The sequence below is a fragment of the Rhincodon typus genome, chromosome 8 (assembly GCF_021869965.1).
Source record: "Rhincodon typus isolate 14 chromosome 8, sRhiTyp1.1, whole genome shotgun sequence".
Classification (NCBI taxonomy): domain Eukaryota; kingdom Metazoa; phylum Chordata; class Chondrichthyes; order Orectolobiformes; family Rhincodontidae; genus Rhincodon; species Rhincodon typus.
The window spans coordinates 76,549,775-76,573,758 of NC_063339.1; the positions used below are offsets into that span (position 1 = coordinate 76,549,775).

Genomic DNA, 23,984 nt, shown 5'->3' on the forward strand with positions numbered 1-23,984 from the left:
GCTAACGTCCATGTAGACAACATCTACCGCCTGCTTCATCTATACATCTATGGGGAGGAATTGGCCTAGTTGTATTATCACTAGTCTGTTAATCCAGAGACCTAGAAAACATTCTGGGGACTTTGGTACGAGTCCCACCATGGCAGATGGTGGAATTTGAATTCAAAAAAAAAATCTGGAATTAAGAATCTAAAGATGACCATTGTTGATTGTCGGAAAAACTCATCTGGCTCACTAACGTCTTGTAGGGAAGGAAACTGCTGTCATTACCTGGCCTGGACTACATGTGACTCCAGACTCTCAGCAATGTGATTGACTTTTAACTGCCCTCCAGGCAATTAGGGATGGGCAATAAATGCTGCCAGCCATGCCCACATCTCATAATGAATAAAGGGAAAAAAAAATACTCCAGGTCATGTCCTCAAAAACTCATTCAAGATTTTGACACACGATTACCCACATACAAAGCCATGCTGACTATCCCTAATCAGTCCTTGTGTCTCCAAATGCATGCAAATCCTGTCCCTCAGAATCCCCTCCAACAACGTATCCACCACTCATCTCAGGCCCACTAGCTTATAGTTCCCTGGCTTTTCCTTGCAGCTTTTTCAAATAATTTACTCATTGAAAATACAAATAACTCTGCTCAGGGCCTCACAATTTCTTCCCTAGCTTGCCACAATATCCTGGGATACACTTGATCAGGTCCTGGAGATTTATCCACTTTTATGCGTTTAAGACCTCCAGCACCATCTTCTCTAACATCAACTCTTCAAGATATCATTATCTATTTTCCAAGTTCCCTAGCTTCCATGTCTTTCTCCATAGTAAATACTGACGTGATATATTCGTTTTGGGTCTTGCCCATCTCCTGTGGTTCCACACATAGATGGCCTAGTTGATCTTTAAGGGGCCCTACTCTCTCCCTAGTTACTCTTTTTGTCCTTAATGTATTTGTAGAATCTCTTGATTTTCCTTAACCTTATCTGCCAAAGATATCTTATGTCCCCTTTTTCCCCTGCTGATTTCCCTCTTAAGTGCACTGCACCCCCTATACTCCTCCAGGGATTCACTTGATCCCAGCTGTCTGCACCTGTCTTCCTTTTCTTGACTCGAGCCTCAATATCTCTTGTTATTCAGTGTTCCGTACTCCTTCCAGCCTTGCCCTTCACACCAATAGGAACATGCTGTTCTTAAACTCTTGTTATGCCGCTTTTGAAAGCCTCCCACTTGTCAGATGTTCCCTTACCTGCGAACAGCTTTCCCCAGTCAACTTTTGAAAGTTCCAGTCTAATACCATCAAAATTAGCCTTGCCCTAATTTAGAACTTTAACTCATGGACCAGGTCTATTCTTTTCCATAATTATTTAAAAACTTATAGAATTATGGTCACTGGTCCCAAAGTGGTCTCCCACTAACACCTGAATCACTTGCCCTGCCTTATTTCCCAAGAGGAGGTTGAATTTTGCCCCTTTTCTAGTAGGGCCATCTACATGTTGATTGAGAGAGCTTTCTCAATCACACTTAACAAATTCCTCCCCATTCCAGCCCTTAACACTATGGTTGTCCCAGTCCATGTTTGGAAATTAAACTCTCCTACTGTTACAGCCCTTTTATTCTTACAGCTATCTGCAATTTCCCTACATATTAGCTCTTCAATTTCCCGCTGACGTTTGAGGGGGAGCTATAGTATAATTACATCAAAGTGGTCACCCGCTTCTTATTTCTCAGTTCCACCCATATAGCTTCACTGGACGATGCCCCAGCAATATTCTCTCTAAGTACTGCCATGATGTTTTCCCTATCAAAAGCACCAGTGCTCTCCTCTTTTGCCGCATCCTCTATTCTTCCTGTAGTATCTGTACCCTGGAACATTGAGCTGCCCGTCCTGTCCCTCCCTTGGCCATATTTCTGTTATAGCTATGAAAATCCAATCCCGTGTTCCCATCCATGCCCTGAGTTCATCAGCCTTACCTGTCAGGCCTCTTGCATTGAACCAAATGCATTTTAATTCATCAGTATTCCCTCATTCTCTGTCTTGCTCATGCCTGCCTTGTCTATTTAACTTGCTCTCCTTAACCCCTGTACCAGCCTTAACCTTCTCTCACTACTGCTTTGGGTCCCACCCCATTGTCAGACTAGTTTTGAACCATCCAAGTATTTCTAGCAAATCTCCCCACTAGAATGTTGGTCCCCCTCCAGTTCAGGTGCGACCCATCCCTTTTGTATAGGTCACTTCTGCCCCAGAAGAGTCCCAATGATTCAGAACTCTGAATCCCTGCCCCCTGCACCAGCTCCTCAGACAAATATTAATTTGCCCTGTCCTTCTCGTTCTACTGTCACTAGCATGTGGCACTGGGAGTAATCCAGAGATTACTACCCTTGCAGTCCTGCTTTTTAACCTCCTGCCTACTCCTTATATTCTGCAGAACCTCATTTCTTTTTCTACCTATGTCGTCAGTACAAATGACCTCCAGCTGCTCGCTCTCCCCTTTGAGAACTCGCTGCAACCGCACTGAGATGTCCTTGACTTTAGCACCAACACTGCATCCTGGAATCTCATTCATGGTGGCAGAAATGAGAGGGGGACAGCCACAGGAGACTCCTGCACGACTTCCCTTCCTCTCCTGGCCATCACCCATCTACTTGACTGTACTAGCAGTGTGACCACCTCCATGAAGCTACTATCTATCACGCACTCTCCTTCCTGTTTGCTCCTTAGTGCTTCCAAATGCTGCTCCCAACTGATCCATGTGGTCTCAGAGGAGCTGCAGCCAGACACGTTCCCTCAAACATAGTTGCCAGGGCCATCCGACTGCTCCTGATCTCCTCCCACGTCTGACAGGAGGAACTACACTGCACTGACTGCCATCTCTACACCTTTAACAACTAGTGGACCAAGAGAAACAATAAAGATATTACCTTACCATTGCCCAGTTGCTGCTTGCACTCCTCAACAAAGCCAGGTATTCAGCTAGGCTCACTTAGGTCTAACCAGCAGCACCCGACCCCAAGGCAGCCCCTTATAAAAATGCCTGGAACAAGACACAGCAATGCCTCCCTCTTCCACTTCCCTAAACTTCCACACTTAGCTCAATTCCCAGTGTTTACACACTCTTCTTCAGCATTGCCTCCCAAATCTGTGACCTTTGCTTTTGAAGTCAAGGGTAACATTGGAATATCGTTATCTCCAAGATACACAAAATTCACCATGTACCTTCTTTCTCAGTTATTCAGATTTTTAATATTTTGTTTTTTAATGCTAGCTTTCTAACTTACAATAGAATCTCTGACAAGCTCCTAAATTCCCTGGTTTTTGAGTTTGAGTTTGAGTATTATTTATGCTCAAAATTGCCTGTGTTTCCAAACCCAGTGCTCATGGCAGTGTTTTACAGATTTGTCATGTTGTTCTACTATACAGGTAGAAGGCATACAAGACTATGGGCCATGGCATAAGGCTGTGGGCCAAGTGCTGGAAAATGGGATTAGAATATTAAGTGCTTACTTTTAAGCAGTGTAGATTCAATAGCCAAAGCCCTCTATGAGACTCTATGATTAAATCTAGTTTTTAGATGGTGTGATGAAAGCATCTTAGTCAGCAGTCGTGGCACAAACAAAGTGAGAACTTAACAAGTGGTGTTAAGTGAAGTAATTTGTCTTCAGATTTTTCTCCATGATACTCCAATTTTATTTTCTCTAATATTTCTCCAGATATACCACAGCTAATGCAGAGTCAGATAATGACCGTGAAGAAGCAGCAAATTCAAATGCAACAGATCCCATGTGCAACTCATTTCATAACTTGGATGAATTCAATCAATTTCTATGTACAGCAGACAAGTTGCATGATGGTACAGATGAAGACAAAGCAAAGGGATTTAAGTTGCTCTTGGATAAGAAAACCAAGGTAAGCACCTTTTGAGATATTTTCACTTTGTTTGACATTGCCTACTACTCAATCTCATCTTCTCCTTCCTTGACCAGAAAGATGGAACATTATAATTTGTAGACTTCCCTGGTTTTAATCAGTGTCTCAGTAGATTGTTTGTTTGTTTGTTTGTTTGTTTGTTTGTTTGTTTGTTTTTTCAAATTCCTATCGTTCAACTGCCCCAGCAGGCAATTGAGCAAATGCTGTTATAAAGTACACAAATGGGGCTAGTATAGTATGGGAAACCTGGTTGGCACAGACAGGTTGGACCAAAGGGTCTGTTTCCATGCTGTGTGACTCTATGACTATAATCTTACAATCTACCAACTACCTCATGCTGAGTCTTGTCAGTGGTGGACTGGAGGGGATTCTAAGGAACTGGGTTTAATTGCATTTGGAAACACAAGGACTAGTTAGGGATAGTAGCATGGCTTTGCGCATGGGAAAAGGTGTGATTTCTTAATTGAGTTTTTTTGAAGAGGCGACAAAGAAGATTGATGAAGTCAGACTGGTAGACGTTGTCTATATGCACTTCAGTAAAGTGTTTGACAGGATTCCGCATTGTGGACTGGTTAGTAAGATTAGATCACGTTGGATCCAGGCAGAGCTAGCCAATTAGATAGAAGACAGAAGGTGATAGTGGAGATAACAAGGTGCAGAGCTGGATGAACACAGCAGGCCAAGCAGCATCAGAGGAGCAGGAGGCTGACGTTTTGGGCCTAGACCCTTCTTCAGAAAAGATCTAGGTCTAGGCCCGAAACGTCAGCCTTCCTGCTCCTCTGATGCTGCTTGGCTTGTTGTGTTCATCCAGGTCTGCACCTTGTTATCTCAGATTCTCCAGCATCTGCAGTTCCTGCTATCTCAGGTGATAGTGGAGGGATGTTTTTGGGACTGGAGCCCTGTGATGTGCCACGGGGATCAGTGCTGGATCCACTGCTTTTCGTCATTTATATAAATGATTTGCATGTGAATATAGGAGGCCTGGTGCCATATTTGGTACTTTCTCAAAGTGATGTTCACCATGGAGGAGACCTGATTCATCAGCCAAGGGGTGGCAATAGCTGTTAATCAACAGGAGGTTTTCCTCCATATGCAAACTGATGTGAGACTTTATGGGGTCTGGAATCAATGTTGAGGACTCCCAGAAATGTGTGCTTCCACATTTCTCGAGTTCTTCTGCTAGTGAGATAGGACATAGCCAGGGATGGTTTGGTGGAGTCTGGGTCACTGTCAGTAAGCTGTGGTTCCCTGATAACAAATATCAGGCTGTTCCTTGAGTAGGGTGTGGGATAGCTATCCCCTGTCATTGCTTTTATTTTGGGTTTCCAACATTTGAAAAACTGTACTGGTGGGAGGCAGCAATTCAGTTCTTGCAATGTTTGACATTCCACTGTTTTATTGTATGACTACATGGCTACATTAGTAATTGACTCCCAACAATCTGTTCTATTGCATCTAATAATATTATGCATAATATATTAGCATTAAACCAATCACATGTGTTGTATTCATTGCATTGATATGCATTGAGCATGGATTTATGTAGAGAGTATCATTTGAATAAAGTAATTAATTCACACTTGCAAAAAGAAAACATGCTTACTGATCTGATTACAACACTTTGAAAAGTAGTCAAATATGCTTTTTTATTTTGTCAGTAGAATTCCTGTTTCAGCTGAAGAGTTGCTTAAGGTTGTTCAGATGATTTATTTCAACCAAGCACCTCCTTTACATTGATTATGTTTTACCCTGCTATTATTATTTACTTGCTAAATGTCAAAGCCCAGACCTATTAATTTTTGTCAGTCCACAGGACAGTCATCAGTTGTTTGGCCATTAACTATCAATTAATGACATACAGTATACAGATCCATATGTATCCTTTTTTTTATTTACAGTATCATTCGAAGCCTGAGTTCTGCTGGCGACTGGCTCGTGCGTATTGCGATCTGGTGGAGATGTCGAAAGACCAAATTGAGAAGAAGTCCTTTTTGGTTAAGGGTAAGCCAGTTCTTTGCTGAAATTTGTGCATTAGAATACATTCAATGTAGCTTCTTACTGTTACTTGGCTGATTAATGTACTAAGTCATTGAATAATTTACTGGGTAAGGAGAGTTACCAAATGGACGAGGTGGGACTGTGAACTCAGCAAAGGGTCGACAACTCTAGGACAGAAGTTGTGCTGTAGCTTTGAGGAAGCACTGAGGTAATGATAATACGTCATCCTAAGACATATATGGGTATGATACTGTTACATCTGTTATTTCAATCAATTTGCTGCAGTAATTATCCATTCTGACATGCGTTGATCAAAACTTTAAACATTTGAATTTGTTGATCTGGAATTTGCTAATATATTTGCCTTGAGATTATTTTTGTTTGATGTTTTGAGCCAACAACAACTTTTATCTATGTTGTTCCTTTAATGTAATGAGCGCTGCTTTACAGGAGCATTGTAAACAAAGTATGAACCAGCGAAAGTTTTGTCAAAGCAATACAGGGAATTCTGCTATAAGGTGATGGTTGCATTCCTGCACAACGTTGCATTATAGAAAATCGTGCTATAGAAGTAATGGGGCCTATGGGAAAAGTGGGGTTAGGGGAAGACCACCAAAAAAAAAATTCAAAATCACTCAAAAGCCTAACACAAAGGACAGCATGGTTTGAATAAATGTTTAAATTCATATCTAATAATGAAATAAAAGTAAATTTAACATGTTACCTTGAAAAAAAATCAAGATGACTTGATGGGGGAGGAGGTTTTGAGGTTGCTCTGTTGTTAATGCAGGGGCTGAGGGTCGTCGTCGTCATCGTCATCATCATCATCATCGTCGTCGTCGTCCTCTTCAGGTGCAGTTGTGGTTAGGGCGAAAAATAGTTAATCCAGAAATGGATGGCTGTGTTTCATTGTCTTCTGACTGTTTCTTGTGGTGTGGCTTAAAAAAGACATCCAGTTTTTGCTGCTTTGCCCTTTTTCTTTCATGAAGAAGCTATTCATAAGGTGCCAAATAAGATCTTATTCCGTAAACTGCTACCCTGCTGCATTCTGCATTGTAATCACTGACCTCTAAGAGCTCCAGCTGCTTCTCAGTTTCCCTCCGGATACAAGACAAAACAGAAGTAGAAAGTACTCGTGATGCTGCATCCTGGACTTCTACTTCATCTCCAGCTTCCACTTCCACCTATGGGTCAAGTTGTTGTAGATCAGCTGTAGAGAAGTCTTTACAGTGGGACTGACTCTCACTCTCCACTTCTTCAAGTTCAAATTGATTTGCAACATCAACACAACATTCTTTGATTCTTGGGAGCTCCTCTGATGGATCAAAGGTTTTAAAATCTTGAAAAAAATCTGGGAGAAGTTTCCATCAAACTGCATGCGAGCAGCCCTTGCTGACATCACCCCGGCCTCCACGATAATATCAATTGTGTTCTGTTTTTAATTAATTGGTTTTATTTGTTGTCACGCGTACCAAAATACAGTGAAAAACTTTGTTTACAAGCGGTACAAGCAGATCGTAGTAAGCAAAAGAAGTACAGATCAAAAAGACTGAGGCATTCAGGTTACATTGCACAGGGTGTGCACTAGGCGAGATCAGCGTTAGCAAGATCAATCACTATTTGAGGCTAGAGAGTCCATTCATCAGTCTGGTAACAGGCGGGAGGAAGCTGTTCCTGAGCCTGCTTATGCATTCAGGCTTCCGTATCTTCTGCCTGATGGAAGAGGTTGAAGGAGATCATTACTGGGGTATGAAGTCTTTTTGTTGGCAGTGAGCCGTGTAAATGGAGTCCATTCTTGATGTTAAAGCTCTTCCAAAATTGAAGAACACTGGTCTTATCCGCCTCGGTGGCTGCAATCAGCCTCTTAAATGTGCACTTTAAATAATAAGCTTTAAAAGCTCTTATTGCACCCTGGTCCATGGGTTGAAGGAGAGAGGTTGTGCTTGGGGGGTGTAGAAATAGCATTTTGATGTTGACCGAATGCTCACCAATGGTGGGAGGATGGTTTGGTGCATTATCCTGGATGAGGATGACATTGCACATGCTCCGGGCAAAGCCCGCAAGACGATCATGTGATGTTGACATGTACTCTTCTGTGTGCTGATGAAATCGCATTATATCCAACACAAGTTCGTGTTTTAGAAATAGCATTCCCGTATTCGTCAGTCGTGTTATAGCCAATTCACGTTGCTGGAACACACGTTATAGCAGAACCTCCTGTAGGTTTTAAGAAGGAAAGTGACCTTCAAAGTGTATGGCGAGAATTCCATAGCTTTATGCTTACGCAGCTGAAGGCTCAGCCACCAATGGTGAGCAGTTGTGATTGTGAACACACAAGAGGCTAGAATTAGAGGAGCACAGATCTCTTGAATGGTTGTGGGACTAGAAGAGATAATAGACACTGAGAAGGATTTGAAAACAAAGATGAGAAATTTAAAATCAAGACAGTGCTTGAATGGGAGCTAGTATAGATCAGTGAGAACCAAAGTGAGAGGGAAACAGGATATGGTGTAAGTTAAGACACCAGCAGCAGAGTTTCGGGTGACCCTAATTTATGGACCCTTCTGCCAGTTGAAACTATTTGTCAAAATCCTTAAACTAAGGACTAACCAGTAGTTCAAAAAAATATTCCTTACGGCTTTTGCAAAAAATCTTGTTTTTCCAGCAATTATACTTAAATTCAAATACTTGTTTGTTGTGTTATTAATGTTAGTAGAACCTGGTACCAGGGTGAGTGGATCTTCTATTTGAAACTGCCTTATCCAGAAGGAATTTTATGTAATGTTAAATATTCTGTCATTCCTCCAGCTTTGACATAATTGGAAATAATAGTAAAAACTGTCTCTACACCTTTTTTGGCTGAAGTGGAGACAATTGACCAAGCCTAACTCTCCTAAGTGGTTCTGAGCTGTGAAAATTAGCAATACATGTTGCTGGCTAACTGACTACCTGTTGCAACTTGTCTGTCTTAACTGAAAATAGATGTTTGTGGTCCTTCTGGGTCAACTACATATTGTCTTAACAAAATCAGCCATCATGTGAACTTTTCTTCAAAATGTTAAAATTACTGCTTAACTGGAGAAATCGTACTCTGACAAGCCTAAGTGCGTGCAAGATAAATGGCTGTAAATACATCTGAAGAAAGTGATGTAGGAAGGATGCAAAGGGTTTATGGAGGATTCAGAGGAGGTTTACAAGAATGGTTCTATGTAAGAACTTCGTAGCTGAGGGAGTTTGGAGAAGCTAGGCTTGCTCTAGAGTGGAGGGGAGGGATCTAATCAAGCTGTATAGACTAATGAGGGACCTAACCCGTAGTGAGAGAGAAACTGTTCCCAGGATGGAAGGTTTGAAATCAGAGGACACCGATTTAAGATGATTGACAAGAGAAGCAATGATGATGGAAGAAAAAACGTCTTCCTTGAGTAGAGAGTAGTGGATTGCAGTGCTGGAGAGTGTAGTGGACGTTGATTCAGTCATGGCTTACAGAAGAGGTTGAGTGAGTACTTGAAGATTCAGGAATATGGGGTTACGGTGTGTGAATAGAAAGAGCTAACAGTCTCTTGGTGGGTCAGATGGCATCCCACTTGTTCTATAATATGTCCATGATTTTATGAGCAGGGTATATAATCCAATACAGAATTCCAAATTAAAGCCCTAAAACTAGCATACTAAATTCCAGTCCTTGCCTGAAAATATTTTCTAATCAACCTGTTCCACATCTCTGGAGCAGGTGTGGTTTGAACCTGGTCTCTTGGCCCAGAGTTACGAACATTACCACTATAGAGCAAGAGCCCTTAATAATAAATGATCTGATCAATGTAGCCATTATCCCACAGAAACTCAGCAGGTGTGGCAACATCTACTCTTCACATATCCTACCAGACCTGAGGTGATAAATAATAAAAACAGAAATTGCTGGAGAAGCTCAGCAGGTCTGGCAGCATCTGTGGAATGAAATCAGAGTTAATGTTTTAGGTCCAGTGATCCTTCCTCAAATGCTCTGTTCCTGTTTTTGTTTCTAATTTTCAGCATCCACAGTTCTTTTGGTCCTTATTTAGTTTCTGACATGATAAATGCATGTTTTTCATAGAAACAGAAAATAGGAACAGAAGTAGTCCATTTGGCCCTTCAAGCCTGCTCCGCCAATCAATATGATCATGGCTGATCATCCCACTTAGTACCTTGTTTCTGCTTTCAACCTTTGAATCTTTGAGCCCTATGAACTATATCTATCTCCTTGAAAACATTCAATGTTTTGTACTGACAATGGATAGAGAACTGGTTCACAGCCAAGAAATAACGTAGGAATAAAGAGGCCTTTTTCCAAGTGACTAGCGGGATATTGTAGGGATCAGTGCTTGGACCGCAGCTGTTCACAATATATAAATACTCTGCCCCCTCTTCCAAGTAATTAATATAGATGCTACATAATTGAGGTCCTTGGATTGATCCTTGTGACTAATAGTTACTAATGGCCTGTGGAACAATGGGACTTGATTATCAGCGCAGTTAAGTTGTAGCAAGTTCACAACGTGGCAGAATTGTTTACTCCCATAAGCAGTGTGGGCAATGGTAAGATGTGTTAGAAAATATGGTGCAAGTGAAAGAATTAGCATGTTGATGTCAAGAATAAATTTCCTATTTTCCCTTCTGAGGTTTAAATGGTGAGTTAAGAATCTCACTAATGAGTGATGACTACTTTATTTCCATGCATTTTCCTCTCATTATTAGCTTAATGCACCTCATTTCTCTGTTGCATCAGATTCTCTTCTTCCTCAAGAAACTAGACTGTGCCAATTTTTGCTTCTCCAGTCCTTATCCAATTCTGTCTTCACCACAATAATCCTGCATGTTCCATGAACACTATCCATCTCCACCTTTCATCCTTGTTCTCGGAACAAGTCTTGTGCCGGCAGCTTGTGTGGCAAACGCAATGTATGTGCTTTAACTAAATGTCCAAATCTGGAAATAAAAGGAGACCTGTCCTTAGTGGGATCAAGAGGGACTATGGTCAGGAAATGCCACCATAGTCCAAGGAATTGTCCGGTTACTGTCCAGGGTTTGCTACGGTCAGTCAGGCGTTTAGTTCTAGCAGAGTCCAGCATCCATGCCCTTGCGCTGGGGATTGGGCTTTTCAGAATCTGCAGGCCAAGTGTAGTGAATCCAGAGATTACAGTTAGGTCAGTTTGGGTGCTGCGGAGACATCAGTCCAGGGATGGGCCAATTTTTCTTCAATGAAACAAAGGGAAGGACTGAGAATGATTGAAGTGGGTGAGAGAACTATCATTTGTGATGCAGGAACATGATTAAATGGTGTCCTCAGTGAGTGAATAAGAAGCTATTCCTAAACAAACCCTAATGTAATGTGGAACAAAAACAGATGTTGCTGGTAATTTGCTGTGACATAGTTTATTGAATAATTTAGCTGTATAAATATTTAACTAGACAGGTTAAAGTCCAGTGGTAAGACTATGTCTTTTTAAAACATTTCAAGTTCATTGTCTTTGGTGTTCAATGCATAGAGTTTGTCTAATTCTATAAGACCATAAGATACTGGAGCATAATAGGCCTTTCAGCCCATTGAATCTGCTGTACCATTTCGATTGTGGCTGATATGTTTCTCAACGTCATTCTCCTACCTTGTCCCTGTAGTCCTTAATCCCCTTACTAATCAAGAACCTATCTACCTCTGTCTTAAATACACTCAATGTTACCTCCACAGCCTTCCGCGTAAATGAGTTCCACAGATTTGCCACCCTTTGGCAGAAGAAATTCCTCCTCATTTAATTCATTTTGAGTCACTGTGGCTATGGAATCCTTGTGAATGTCCCACTCTGTATCAGATGTGTTGCTTTCAGTTTGAAAATCATCATGCCACTAACCACATTTCTCTCCTTGCATTGAATTAGATGTTTTTGAATGATTTGGTGACACTTAGCATACAAATAGTGTCCCAGGGTTTAATGATGTAACGACACAAAATGTCAACCAGTTCAGCATGCTTCTTTCAGTCTTAATAATGGTCTTTCTTCCATCAGCCATCCATCTATTCAATTCAGTATGAATATGATACTTGAATGGCATGTTGAAAAGACATTGTACCCTGATGTATATTGCAATGCAGTTTTTATTTCTTCTCAGGTACTACTTGATCGCAACACATTTTATAAAGCTGTGGTCACGAGCTGCATTAGTGAGGTGCATATTCTACACGTTACTGATCCATGAATTCAAACCATTCTTATCCCCCAAACATGGGCATCCAAAAAATCTGCTACAGGCAACATGATTTTCAGCATGGGTTTACATTTGAAAATTATATTTAATTTTGTTGTCCAAGCAGGCTAATATCACCATGAATCATGTTGTCTCATGTCTTACATTTTGCACAAGACCTGTTCTCAAACGTTTCATCTCCACAGTTCAGTGACTTGGCATTATTCAGATATAGGAACATTTCATCCAGGTTTCAGATGATGCATTATAGATGCATGTATTTTGCCACTGCCTGAGGATGAGTCATTCAACTAGTAGTTTTGGCTTTGAGGTCTTTTGATAGTTTCTGGTTGATCTTGGTCTTATGGCACAATGCTAGACATCTTAGTCTCCATAGCAGCAACACCAACAAGCTGCTGTTCTGAAATCTTTGCTGGACTCAGCATTTTATTTTGTCCTCTTTAGTCCGTAAACATGCATTACATTTCTGATGATAAAAGCATTAGAATCATAGATCTATAGCATAGGAAAAGGCCCTTCGGCTGATTGAGTCTGCACTGATCAAACACAAGCATATAACAATTTTAATTCCATTTTCCAGCACTTGTAATGCCAAGGCATTCAAGTCTACGGGTCAAGTGTATATCAAAATAATTCTTAAATATTATGAGGGATTCTGCCACTACCATCTTTAGAGGCTGAAAAAGTTGCATTCAACAATTTTTGAGAATCCATCCAGTGCATGCTTCTCAACCCGGTCAGTGACTGGCCTCTGTTCACGTGGTCTTGGGTATTTTGTTCAAGGTGGATTCGTCCTTGCATTCTCGTTCCAGATCTTCACTACATTATTTGAAAAGCTAGCAGGTGTTATGTTTTAGCTTGAAACCAGATTCACAGTATTTTTCTTTTGTTGGGAGTCTCATTTTGCTTCATCTTTCTCACTGCGCAACAGCTCTGTATGGACTTACCTTAGAGAAAGCAGTATAGGTGGTGTTGCAATTTTGTGCATCAAGTAGTAAGTTAAAACAGTGTACTTGCGAAGCAGAATATTGAGGCTGACTACAACTGTGAGTATGGCATGTCATGACTAAAAAGTAGGGATTGGCTTATGCACCATGTACTTGCAAAATCATAGCCCTTGGGGCAAGAATATTCGAATTATCTTTTTTACCCGGTTGACTTGTACAGGAAGATCTATGAAATGATTTAAACTATTACAATTTAATAGCAGATTAAATTTCTGTTCAAATTGCTACTCAAATATTGTATTAATTTTGTGACCCTCCTGGCACACGTATTTGCACATGTGAAGGTTCTGATTGGAAAATGAATAATTGAAAAAAAATTTCCTTTCATCTCTGAATGCTGAATCAAAAAACTGGACATGTTAATGATCAAACAGATAATCACAGGACCAGAACTTGTATTACATGCAGTAATTATTATTAAAATTAGTAAAAATTATTAGGGATGTAGCCATCTATGTTATCTTTAAATATCCACATTTAAACATGGACACTTATTCTACTCTATTTTGGGAATGTAGGAGCATAAGAATAAAATTATTTTCATTAGAGCTTGAGACTTAAAATCCAGGTTAATTTCAGATTATGATTCTATACCTGAGTTCTACCACTCTTACAATACAATCAAACGCAAATTGTCTCTTTGATCAGAAGCCAGGCTAAGCACCCAATGAGAGATGCTGATACAGGAGCTTTCTGCATTGTGTTACTGGCAGCAGCAGGCAGCACTGTTTTGGTGTTGCATCTGATTGACTTGGGCTGGTGCTTAAGGTGAAATGCAATTGCATGTGGCCATGGTTGAGACTGATAGTGGTTATTGGACCCCCCACTTGAACTTAACTTTGTGCAAATCAACCTGCCCAAGCTGGGAAACAAACATAGCAGCTGTGGACTGATATGGACAACACTGTTACTGAGAAAAATTATTCAAGATCTCAATCTGTTTTAGACAAGCCCTTTAACAAGTTACTTGGGGGCAGTTATTTGGAAGTGAAGACCTCCCCCTAAAAGTCGACTGAAAATTTGATTCTCTCCTGGAAGTGACCTCCAGGACTATGAATTTTTAAAGGCCACCTGCATGGGCTCCCAAACTTGTGATTCTTTGGAAATTCCGGGTATTATTTTAAGGAGTAGGTGGTAAATCAGTAGGTTTTAAATCTATTTATTCACAGTATGTTTGTGATTGGCAGTGTTGTCATTTACTGCTCATCATTAATTGTTCTTGAAAAGATGATAGTGAGCCAAATTTCTTGAAATGGAAATACCCCTATAGTACTGTGTGTCATATTTTCTTGAGCGGCTTTTTGCCCGCATCCGTAAGTTTGGTTCAAGTCAGACTGGTTGAGGAGAAGGCAAAGTGAAGACCTATCTTCAGGCTTGGGCTTCTTTATAAACACTGTTTATTACATTTTATGACTAATTACTACATTCCATTGTTTTCAGAGAAGGCCCTAATCTTACTGTTATTTGAAAACTATTCTATAAACTCTGCCATCTAATGCTAGCCAGTCTCCTCCACAAACTTCTCTGCATGTGGTTCCAACATGCACATGACTAAACTTGTTGTCTCATTCTTTTTCTTAACTGCATTATCACTGCTATTTATGCTCAGTGAAAGGGGAGACCTGTGACATCATCACATGGTTGCTCCAGTGTCCTGACGACTTTCTACAACACCCAACTCCAAATATTATTCATAAACATCGATTAACATTTGTATGCATTCTGTAATTATTTGTATTATTAATTACAACATTTATTGTACATTTTTTCCTTTATCACTACCATTGTTCCAATGATTCCTATGATTTGTTTCATCTATGTCAATAGGTGGGTCAGGAAAATCTATGATTAAGTGTAGAAACTCTTGAGCTAATATTGGTGAGCTTTCTTTTTCTCTGGTTTCTGTTAGATCAGCAATGATTGCTGAAGGGTCTTTGCATTGATATAATTTTAGGAATGTATGTTTAAGTTGGTTGTTTCTTCTCAGCCATTAACATCCCTGGTTGGATGATGCTGCTAATTCTGAGAAAAGAGTGCTCTTGTTAATCCATAATTTCCCATATAGACAGAACAGCACAGAATCAGGCCCTTCGGCCCACCATGTCTGTGCCAATGGTAATGCCATTCCAAATAGATCCCATATGCCTCTTATGAGGTCCATATCCCTCTCTCCCCTGTCTCCTCTTGTTTGTCTAAATGCATGTTAAACATTGCTATCGTATCTGTTTCTACTTCATCCTCTGGTAGCACGTTTCAGGCACCTACCACTCTCAGTGTAAAAAAGGACACTTGGCCTCACACATTGCCTTTCGACTTTGCCCCCTCACCTTAAACCTATGCTCCTTGTATTTGATATTTCCACCCTCAGGAAAAATACTTCTACTATCCACGCCTCTCACATAAATGCTGCTTGAACAACATTCTAGACTATGTATTTCTTTTAATTAAGGAAGTCCAGTGACTGATTTATCTAAGAGATCTGTGACGTTTCTGTCATAATTATCTCTGTTCTTAAAGTTGTTGTTGAATCTTTGTTGTTGTTCTAAAACTGAAACTTGCTAAATTTTCTACTGTTCTAAATGCTGTTTTCAATACAAAATTTTCTTTCCCTTTTACCAATGTGACACGTCCATAGAGATGAATGGAGATATCCCTATAGGTGAAGGCTAGAAACTTTCTCACAAAGGCACAATAAGATTTCATGATGTTTTTGATTTATCAAAGATGGCTGCCATGATGTCGTTTTATGCCTTTTTCTGAGTCTGAGGTATTTTCATGCCAAATTCAATGCTACGTGATCAGATTCATGTTCTATTTCATTTATCTCTGAATTATTTTCCTTCAGCAATTAAAATTTATGAAACGTTCATTGCTCACTTCAACCTTTACTTAGGTTGGTTTAACTAACTTCCCTGTTAGGGTTCTGAAATTTCAAATTCTAAGAAAGAATTTTTCTTTTTTTTTAATCAGTCGATTTACTTAAAGTCTGTGTGACGATACTTTGGCTTTAAGAGGTGTATTTTGGTTTTTTTGACAAGAGGTTGAGACCGAGGCAGCGAGTGGTCTGCTCCAAAGCCAATAAAGTAAACAGCTTGTGAGGCTTTGGGTTTTTCTTTAAAGAATTGAGCAATTGAACCGGCCTGAATGGGTGGCATCAAGCTCCGACAGAACTGGAATTTTAGTTTAGCTTTCAGTAGCAGTTATTGGGGTTTTGAAGTTGGAGGTGGAAGCTCTAATGCTTCTGTCTGTTAATGCTAACAGATGGGATTCTCTTCCTGCTGCTGGAATTGCATGTGAGGCAATCTCTTTTACTGAATTTGTCTTTGGTAGGTGTTATTTATGGGATGCTACTATATTGGAACAGTTAATTACTAGTAGTTAATACATCTATTATTTTGGTTAGTATTTCGTTAGATTTACAGTTAAGCCAATTTTTATATTTACTTTTGTTGGTATTTTAACTGTAATATAAAAATAAAGTGTGTTTTGCTTAATATTGAGTAGTTTGACCAATTGAATTGCATCTGAAAAGTAATGCCTTACACTTACCTTTAAAATAAGAAAAAGTTAGGGTCTGGACCCTATCTTCTTAATATATTTTGAGGGAGTTTGATCTGGTCCATAACACCTGTTTCTGAAGAATTTTCTGAACTTTAATATTAAACTATGTCAAATAAATCATTTGAACACTGTTAATTTAATCTTTGAAGAAGTAGATCTATTTCCCAGCATAGTTTTACATGTGGGAACAAATTTACTTTCCTTTTCAAAAACCAAAAGAACTGCAAATGCTGTAAATCAGGAATAGAAGCAGAAGTTGCTGGAAAAGCTCAGCAGATCTGGCAGCATCTGTGAAGCATCTCCTTTCTCAGTATGTGCGTGCGCAGCCAGATCATCTTTCTTCGGGCTCTATTCTAACATTTCTCCCTCCCTATTTTCTGCATATAAACCGACATTTTTCCAGCTACCATTAGTTCTGAGGAAGGGTCACCGGATCTGAAACGTTAACTGATTTTTTTTCTTCACGGATGCTGCCAGACCTGCCGAGCTTTTCCAGCAGCTTCTGTTTTTGTTACTTTCCTTTTTGTTTAAGGACTCAAATCTGATTGGGTATATGATAAACAGCCTTTTTTTCATGGGTGCTCAATGAAAATTTAGGGCTCTCTGTATTTTTTTTTAAAGAAAGCTTGTTTTCCCTATTATTAGCTATAAAAGACTTCTGCTCGGACTTAAAGTTGTTTTATGATATATCTCTTTAAGAGTTTACTGTTCAGAGATATTTTCTTAGCAGTTGTTTAACTCTGTGGCTTTTCAGGCTGTTAGTGGTCTTAAAACTATTGATGTTTTAAAAATGTGATTTGTTGAGTTCTTCTCTTCAAATGACTTCATGTCTTCTTCTTGAACTTCACTACTGCCATGATTTTCTGGGCAGTGGATCCCATCACTACTGTCATCTTTTGTTGAGTAGTTTTATAGCTACACTTGAGTTTTGGTTCAAGTCAGACTGGTTGAAGAGAAGACATAGTCAAAAACTGGCTTTTACGTTGCTCTTCTTTATAACACTATCACAAATTAAGTCCGAATACTTAATTCATAGTATTCTGAGATATCTACCAAACTGTAATTTTACTGTTGCCTCACTGAGGAACTATTCCATAACCTCTACCATCTTATGCTTTTCTGCACTTGTTTCTAATGTTCACAATGCTAGATATCAGGCTTCTGCCCAAGTCTCCATATGTTTTGCTCCTTTTTTCTAACTCCACCCACACTGTTCTAATTATGCCGAGTGAGCACCAGCTTAGCAACATCATCACAATGTTGCTCGTGTTCTAAAACCCTTCTACAACAGGTACGGAGCTTCAGGTTTTTAATCCAACAAGAACACAAATTTCAAAGTCAAGGCAGTGTGTTAAGCAGTTGAGAAGGTTGTGATGCTTGAATACATTTACTGCCCTACATTTCTAGGTGCTAGAGGTCAATGATTTGGTCAATTTCGTTAACGATGATGAGTTGCTGCAGTACATCTTTATAGATGGTACATTCTGAAGCCAATTTGTAGCAATGCTGGAGGGAGTGAATGTTTAAGGTGGTGGATAGAGTACCAATCAGTTGAACTGCCTTGTTTTAGATCATGTCTAAACACTATACAATATAGTGGAGACATTTTTTATGCTGTGAATTATGTTCAGGCATGGGTAGCTCTGCCCTGAAGTTCTTTGACCACATACTAAAACAAACCTGCTACTATGGCCACATCTTCCTTTCTCAGTACGCGCGTTCACAGCCAGATCATCCTCAATGGACTCCAAACGATGTTCAAGCCATCGCAATTTGGCCCAAACCACGACAACCGCAACCTACAGTACATCCAGAGCCTCTAAAAACTGTTTTCTCTACTGATCCTCAGCTGCATGCTCCTCAGATACGCCAGCATCTTCTTGCACTTCAGTCAGCCCTACCCCAGCTCAGAGCCTTTCTCTCCCAGGCCTGCAAGGGACCTCTTTTTTTTGTTTTTCATTCTGCACTGGATCCACACCCTCAACCAATGCTTTTTCTCTGCCCTACAGAAATCAAGGACCGTAAGTAGACCAAACTTGCTTGTGCTTACCACCAAACACCGACCTCCTCCCAGACCCCAACCTTATCTAGGACCTCCCTCTGAATTTGCCCGGTGCCATTAACCATGCGGTCGTCTCGGCCTCTGCTGCTGCTGACTACATCTCTTCTGCCGTTGCTGACCACGTCGCTGTTGCCGCTGCTGACACCAATGATGTCATGTACGCTGCCACTGTCACTTCCGCCAATGACAGTGTTACTTTCACTTCCACCTACATGACCACCCCCATATACACACCCACTCCCAAGACGGTCTCCACCCCCACTCCCAGCTCCAGCTCTACACCTAGCCCCAATCTAAGCCCTGCCGGGTATTCACCATCCCTCCCCCCCTCCACACCTCCCCCCTGACTGAGGCCAAATGGTCAGTCCTCCGCAAAAGATTCACCTTCATTCCCCTTCGCCCACACATCGATGAATTCCGTTCACTGGATGTTGAACTCTTCTTTTCTTTTTCCCCTCCGCCTCCGCACCTATTTCTTTGACGGGGAGTCTAACCCACACTCTGCCAATCCCTTCTCCTGCCTCTAACAAACCTCATCCTCCTGGACACCACCCCATGGCCCCCTACTCTCCCTCAACCTCTTCATCTCCAACTGCTGTCGCGACATCAATTGCCTCAACCTCTCCTCCCTTCTCACTCACTCCAACCTCTCACCATCAAACCTGTGGATAAGGGTGTGAGGGGTGCAGTAGTAGTATGGCGCACTGACCTTTACATCACGGAGACCATGCGCCGACTCTCTGACACCTCCCCCTACTGCCCCCTCGATTATGACCCCACCCCTGATCACTAGACCACAGTCTCTCAGACTATCCATAACCTTATCACCTTAGGTGACCTCCCACTCACAGCCTCTGAGCTCATTGTTCCAAAACCCTGAACCGCCTGGTTCTATCTCCTTCCCCAAAATCCACAAACCTGAATGTCCCAGTCGACCCATTGTCTCTGCCTGCTCCTGCCCCACTGAACTCATCTCTGCGTACCTTGACTCTGTCTTTTCCTCCCGGTCCAGGGACTCCCCATCTACGTACGGGACACTACCCACTACCTCCACCACCTCCAGAACTTGCAATTCCCTGGCCTCTAAAACCATCTTCACCATGGACATCCAGTCCCTGTACACTTGTATCCCTCATGCAAATGGCCTAAAAGCCCTCTGATTCTTCCTCTCCCGCAGGCCCAACCAGTTCCCCTCCACCGACACCCTCATCCGCTAAACGGAACTTGTCCTTACCCTCAACAACTTTTCCTTTAACTCCCCCCAGTTCCTGCAAACCAGAGGGGTGGCTATGGGCACTCTTATGGGTCCGAGCTATGCCTGTTCTTCGTAGGGTACATCGAACAGTCCCTCTTCCGGTGTTACACAGTCACCATCTCTTATCTCTTCCTCCGCGACATCAAAGACTGTATCTGCACAGCCTCGTGCTCCCATGAGGAGCTTGAACAGTTCTTCAACTTTACTAACACCTTTTCACTCCAACCTCAAATTCACCTGGACCATCTCCACTACCTCCCTCCCCTTCCTGGACCCCTTTGTCTCCATATTCAGTAACTGTCTCAGTACTGACATCTATTTCAAACACCAACTCCCATAACTACCTGGACTATACCTCCTCTCACCCACCCTCCTGCAAGAATGCAATCCCTTACTCCTAATTCCTCTGCCTTCGCTGCATCTGCTCCCAAGATGGAGCGTTCCACTACTTCAAGGACCGCAAACTCTCCCCTCCGTTGATTGAAAATGCCCTTAACTTCATCTCTTGCATTTCTCGCACTTCTGCCTTCAAACCCCACCCCCTGTGCTCCGGACCTGCGCTCCGTATGCTATAATCAATAACTCCTTCCGGTCACCAACTATTTTAACTCCCCCTTCCACTCACTGGGTGACATGTTTATTCTGGGCCTCCTCCAGTGCCACAATGATGCCACATGCAAACTGGAAGAAAAGCCTACAGCCCGATAGCCTGAACACAGAATTCACCAGTTTCAAAATCTCCCCACCCCCGGCTTCATCCCATGTCCAACCCTCCATCTCATCCGCGTCACTTTGACTTGACACTACCTGTCCACCTCCTTCCCCACCTACCTGCCGCACCCTTCCCACTGACCAATTCCCACTACCTCTACCTGCATCCACCTATCGCATTCCACCTACCTCCCCCCAGCTCCACCCTTCTTCCCTCTATTTATTTCCCAGCTCCTTTCCCCCTTCCCAGTCCTGATGAAGGGTCTAGGCCTGAAATGTTGACTCTCCTACCCCTCTAATGTTGCCTGATCTGCTGTGTTCCTCCAGCTCCACACTGCATCGACATGTTCAGGCATGAACCGCCTGAAAATATGATGGATGCAGATTCATAAATAAAAACAAATTCAATACATATTTAAAATGGAAAACCTTTTTTTGGTGGAGTAAGAGCAGAGAAGTGGGATTAACTGAATACCGCTTTCATAGAGCTGACACAAGCAAAATGGACTGAATCACTGTCTTTCCTGTCAGATTCTGTATGTACATTACCATATTCAGCAATGTAAATTTTGCCATTGGAGGAGAACACAATTTCACCTGCTCTTTGTCTCCAGAAAATGCTGCTATTTTCATGGCTACTAGAAAACCCACGTTGCTTGGCTTCCATTGATAGGCACCTTATGGACCACTACCAGTGCATACGCATCACCTGCACTGGGAAAGATGTCTTGTTCAAGAGGCTGCAGATGTCAACAGTGACCTGCGGTGAGAACCAGAGTCACCTGAGGCCTCTTTTCCAAGGATGTGGCATGCCCTGCATTTGGGGATTTGCCTTCTTCCAGTTGAATCTCTGTGTTCTGTTCTCTATGCCCAGTGGAGGAGCATGAAGCAGCAGTTGTTATTGCTACTGCAGCTGGTACTGTTGTTGGTATTTTTACTTCGCTTGCCTCTCATCAAGGGTACATATGCACTTGCATACGTTGCTCCCATGCCACGGTGACAGCTGACTGCAGAGAAGTGTAGCTGAAGCTGAGTGACATGCTAGACAGATGAGGGTACCTGATGAGAAGCCTGTCAGATATTGATAGGATTATGAGAGATGAAGAGCTTTGAAAAGCAGGCTGCTACCTGCTTATGGTTGGAGCCCTTAAGTTTCAATGCTCAAAGTCTTCTCAGCTGGTCAGTTTGACTGAAGAACCTCTTTCCACCTCAAGCAATCACTTCACTGAACCTAGCAAATTGTTGATAGGTCAGGAAATGGATGCCTAGTATTCCAGAATATTTTCTTTAAAGTACTTACTGACACATCCAATTGACTTCTCCAGTCACCTTCAACCCTGCCCCAGCAAAATCAGGGAAGTGGCTGTAAGTTCTTGGAACCCTGACTCCAGTATACTTTTAGGAAATTTAACTCCCTGCACAAAACCCTGCAACCCATTGTCTGGAACAACTCTTCCCTCCTCAAAAGTGTCAATTTAAAAAAAGAAACGCGTAGAATGTGTTGATAAATTTTAATTTGAGGGTAATTCCCAGTGCACAATAATGCACTTGCTTTGTACAAGAGGACAAACTAGTTGATGAATTAAAACTTTCTAAAGCAGCACAGATGTCACCAAATATTAGGTTGTTTTGGAGGTCAGTATCGGCTTCATTTTAACCTTGCCATTTTGCTCAGCCTTAATTCATCAATGATTTGGCAACAATGAGATTGAAAACAAAGGAAGCCTTTATTAACAAAATAATAACAATTTGTTCTTGTTGACATTTGATCAGTAATGCGTATGGTCCAGTATTGGAAGCAGCCATACACCAGGTGTTTAAATTAATTTGTGAATGGTGAGTCGGCTGATGTGCTGTTAATCTTCTAATAAATGTCTGCCATCTTATTTTTGTCTCTCAGGGAAAGAAGAAGCAGAAGCTGGTCTTCAGAAAGACAATTCAAATGCAGAGTGCCACAAGTGGTATGTACTTATCTCACTGCACTGGGGAGAAAGAATATTCAATGGCGTGTTCAACATTCATGAATCATTCTCTAATATGTGGATCTGTGCCAGTTTAGGATGCAGCTGCATTCGTGCTGTTTTGCAAAAGACACAATATAATCTATGGTATTGATACCATTTAGCACCACAGTTTCCTGATGCCAATGTGCCAAATTTCAGATTCCATGGATATAGCAAGTTTCTCTCAACTGGGAACTGGGTGACAGCAGTTGGTTTTCCACCAGTGTATAGAGTGTATGCTTTGATTTATTGCAAGAGATTTATTTAATATGGCTACTAATTCTCTGGATAATTCAAATAGTGGTTTCATCCAGCATAAATATGTATTTTTGAGGAATTATTTTACAGTAGGATAAGACTGTATTAATTATATTATCTTCAGCTCCCCTTTCCCACTCTTAGCCCATTTACTTAAATACAAAAGGAGTACAAATCTAGAAAGCAATGCATCTTTGAATTACTTTGCCTCAGCTTTTAAAAAGCTGACATTTATAACGAACAGCTGGAAAGATGTATTCAGCTCAGACTAGTTGCTGGTCAGTTGCTGAGAGGACCTATAGAGACATTATTCTTTTCATCTGTTAGAAGGCAACTCTGAATTATAAGCATTTTTTTAAGGTATTGAAAATACACTGGGATACATATTGAATGCTGTGACTATTGTTCTCTATCAATTACATTTAATTATTTCATGGAATTTAGGCATTGTTGGCTAGGTCTTGACGATGGCAGTGAGCTACCTCCTTGAACTGCTGCAGTTCTAGGGCAGTAGTTGTATACACGATGCTCTTAGGAAAGGAGTTCCAGAATGTTGACCCAGCAACAGTGAAGAAATTGTGATATAGTTCCAAGTCGTGATGTTGTGTGGCTTGAAGGGTAATTACAGGTTTGAATGTGCTGTCAGAAGAGCCTGGGCAAGTTAGTGCATTGTATCTTGTAGATGGTACACATTGCTGCCACTGCATGACAATGAAGGAATGGCCAGTCAAATGGACTGTTTTGTCCTAAATATTGTCAGGTTTCGTGAGTTTTGATGGAGTTGCGTCCATCAGACAAGTGGTGTGTGTTCAATCACACTCCTGACTTTTATCTTTTATAAGTGGAGGACAGCATTGGGAAGTCGGGAGGTGAGTTGCCTGCTGCAAAGTTCCTAGCTGCTGACCTGCTGTGTAACCACAGTATTTAAATAGCTGGTCCAGTTCAGTTTCTGGACAATGGTGAT

General features: G+C 41.3%; 1 protein-coding gene across 1 annotated transcript in view; it reads left to right on the plus strand.

Annotated features, from left to right (window-relative positions):
• LOC109912708 (regulator of microtubule dynamics protein 3) overlaps window positions 1–23,984 on the plus strand; it is a 50,828-nt gene that overhangs the window by 14,298 nt on the left and 12,546 nt on the right. The window contains exons 4-6 of the mRNA XM_048600361.1: window positions 3,712–3,907; window positions 5,827–5,929; window positions 22,660–22,720. Coding sequence (XP_048456318.1) covers window positions 3,712–3,907; window positions 5,827–5,929; window positions 22,660–22,720 — 360 coding nt within the window. The remainder of the gene's footprint in view (window positions 1–3,711; window positions 3,908–5,826; window positions 5,930–22,659; window positions 22,721–23,984) is intronic.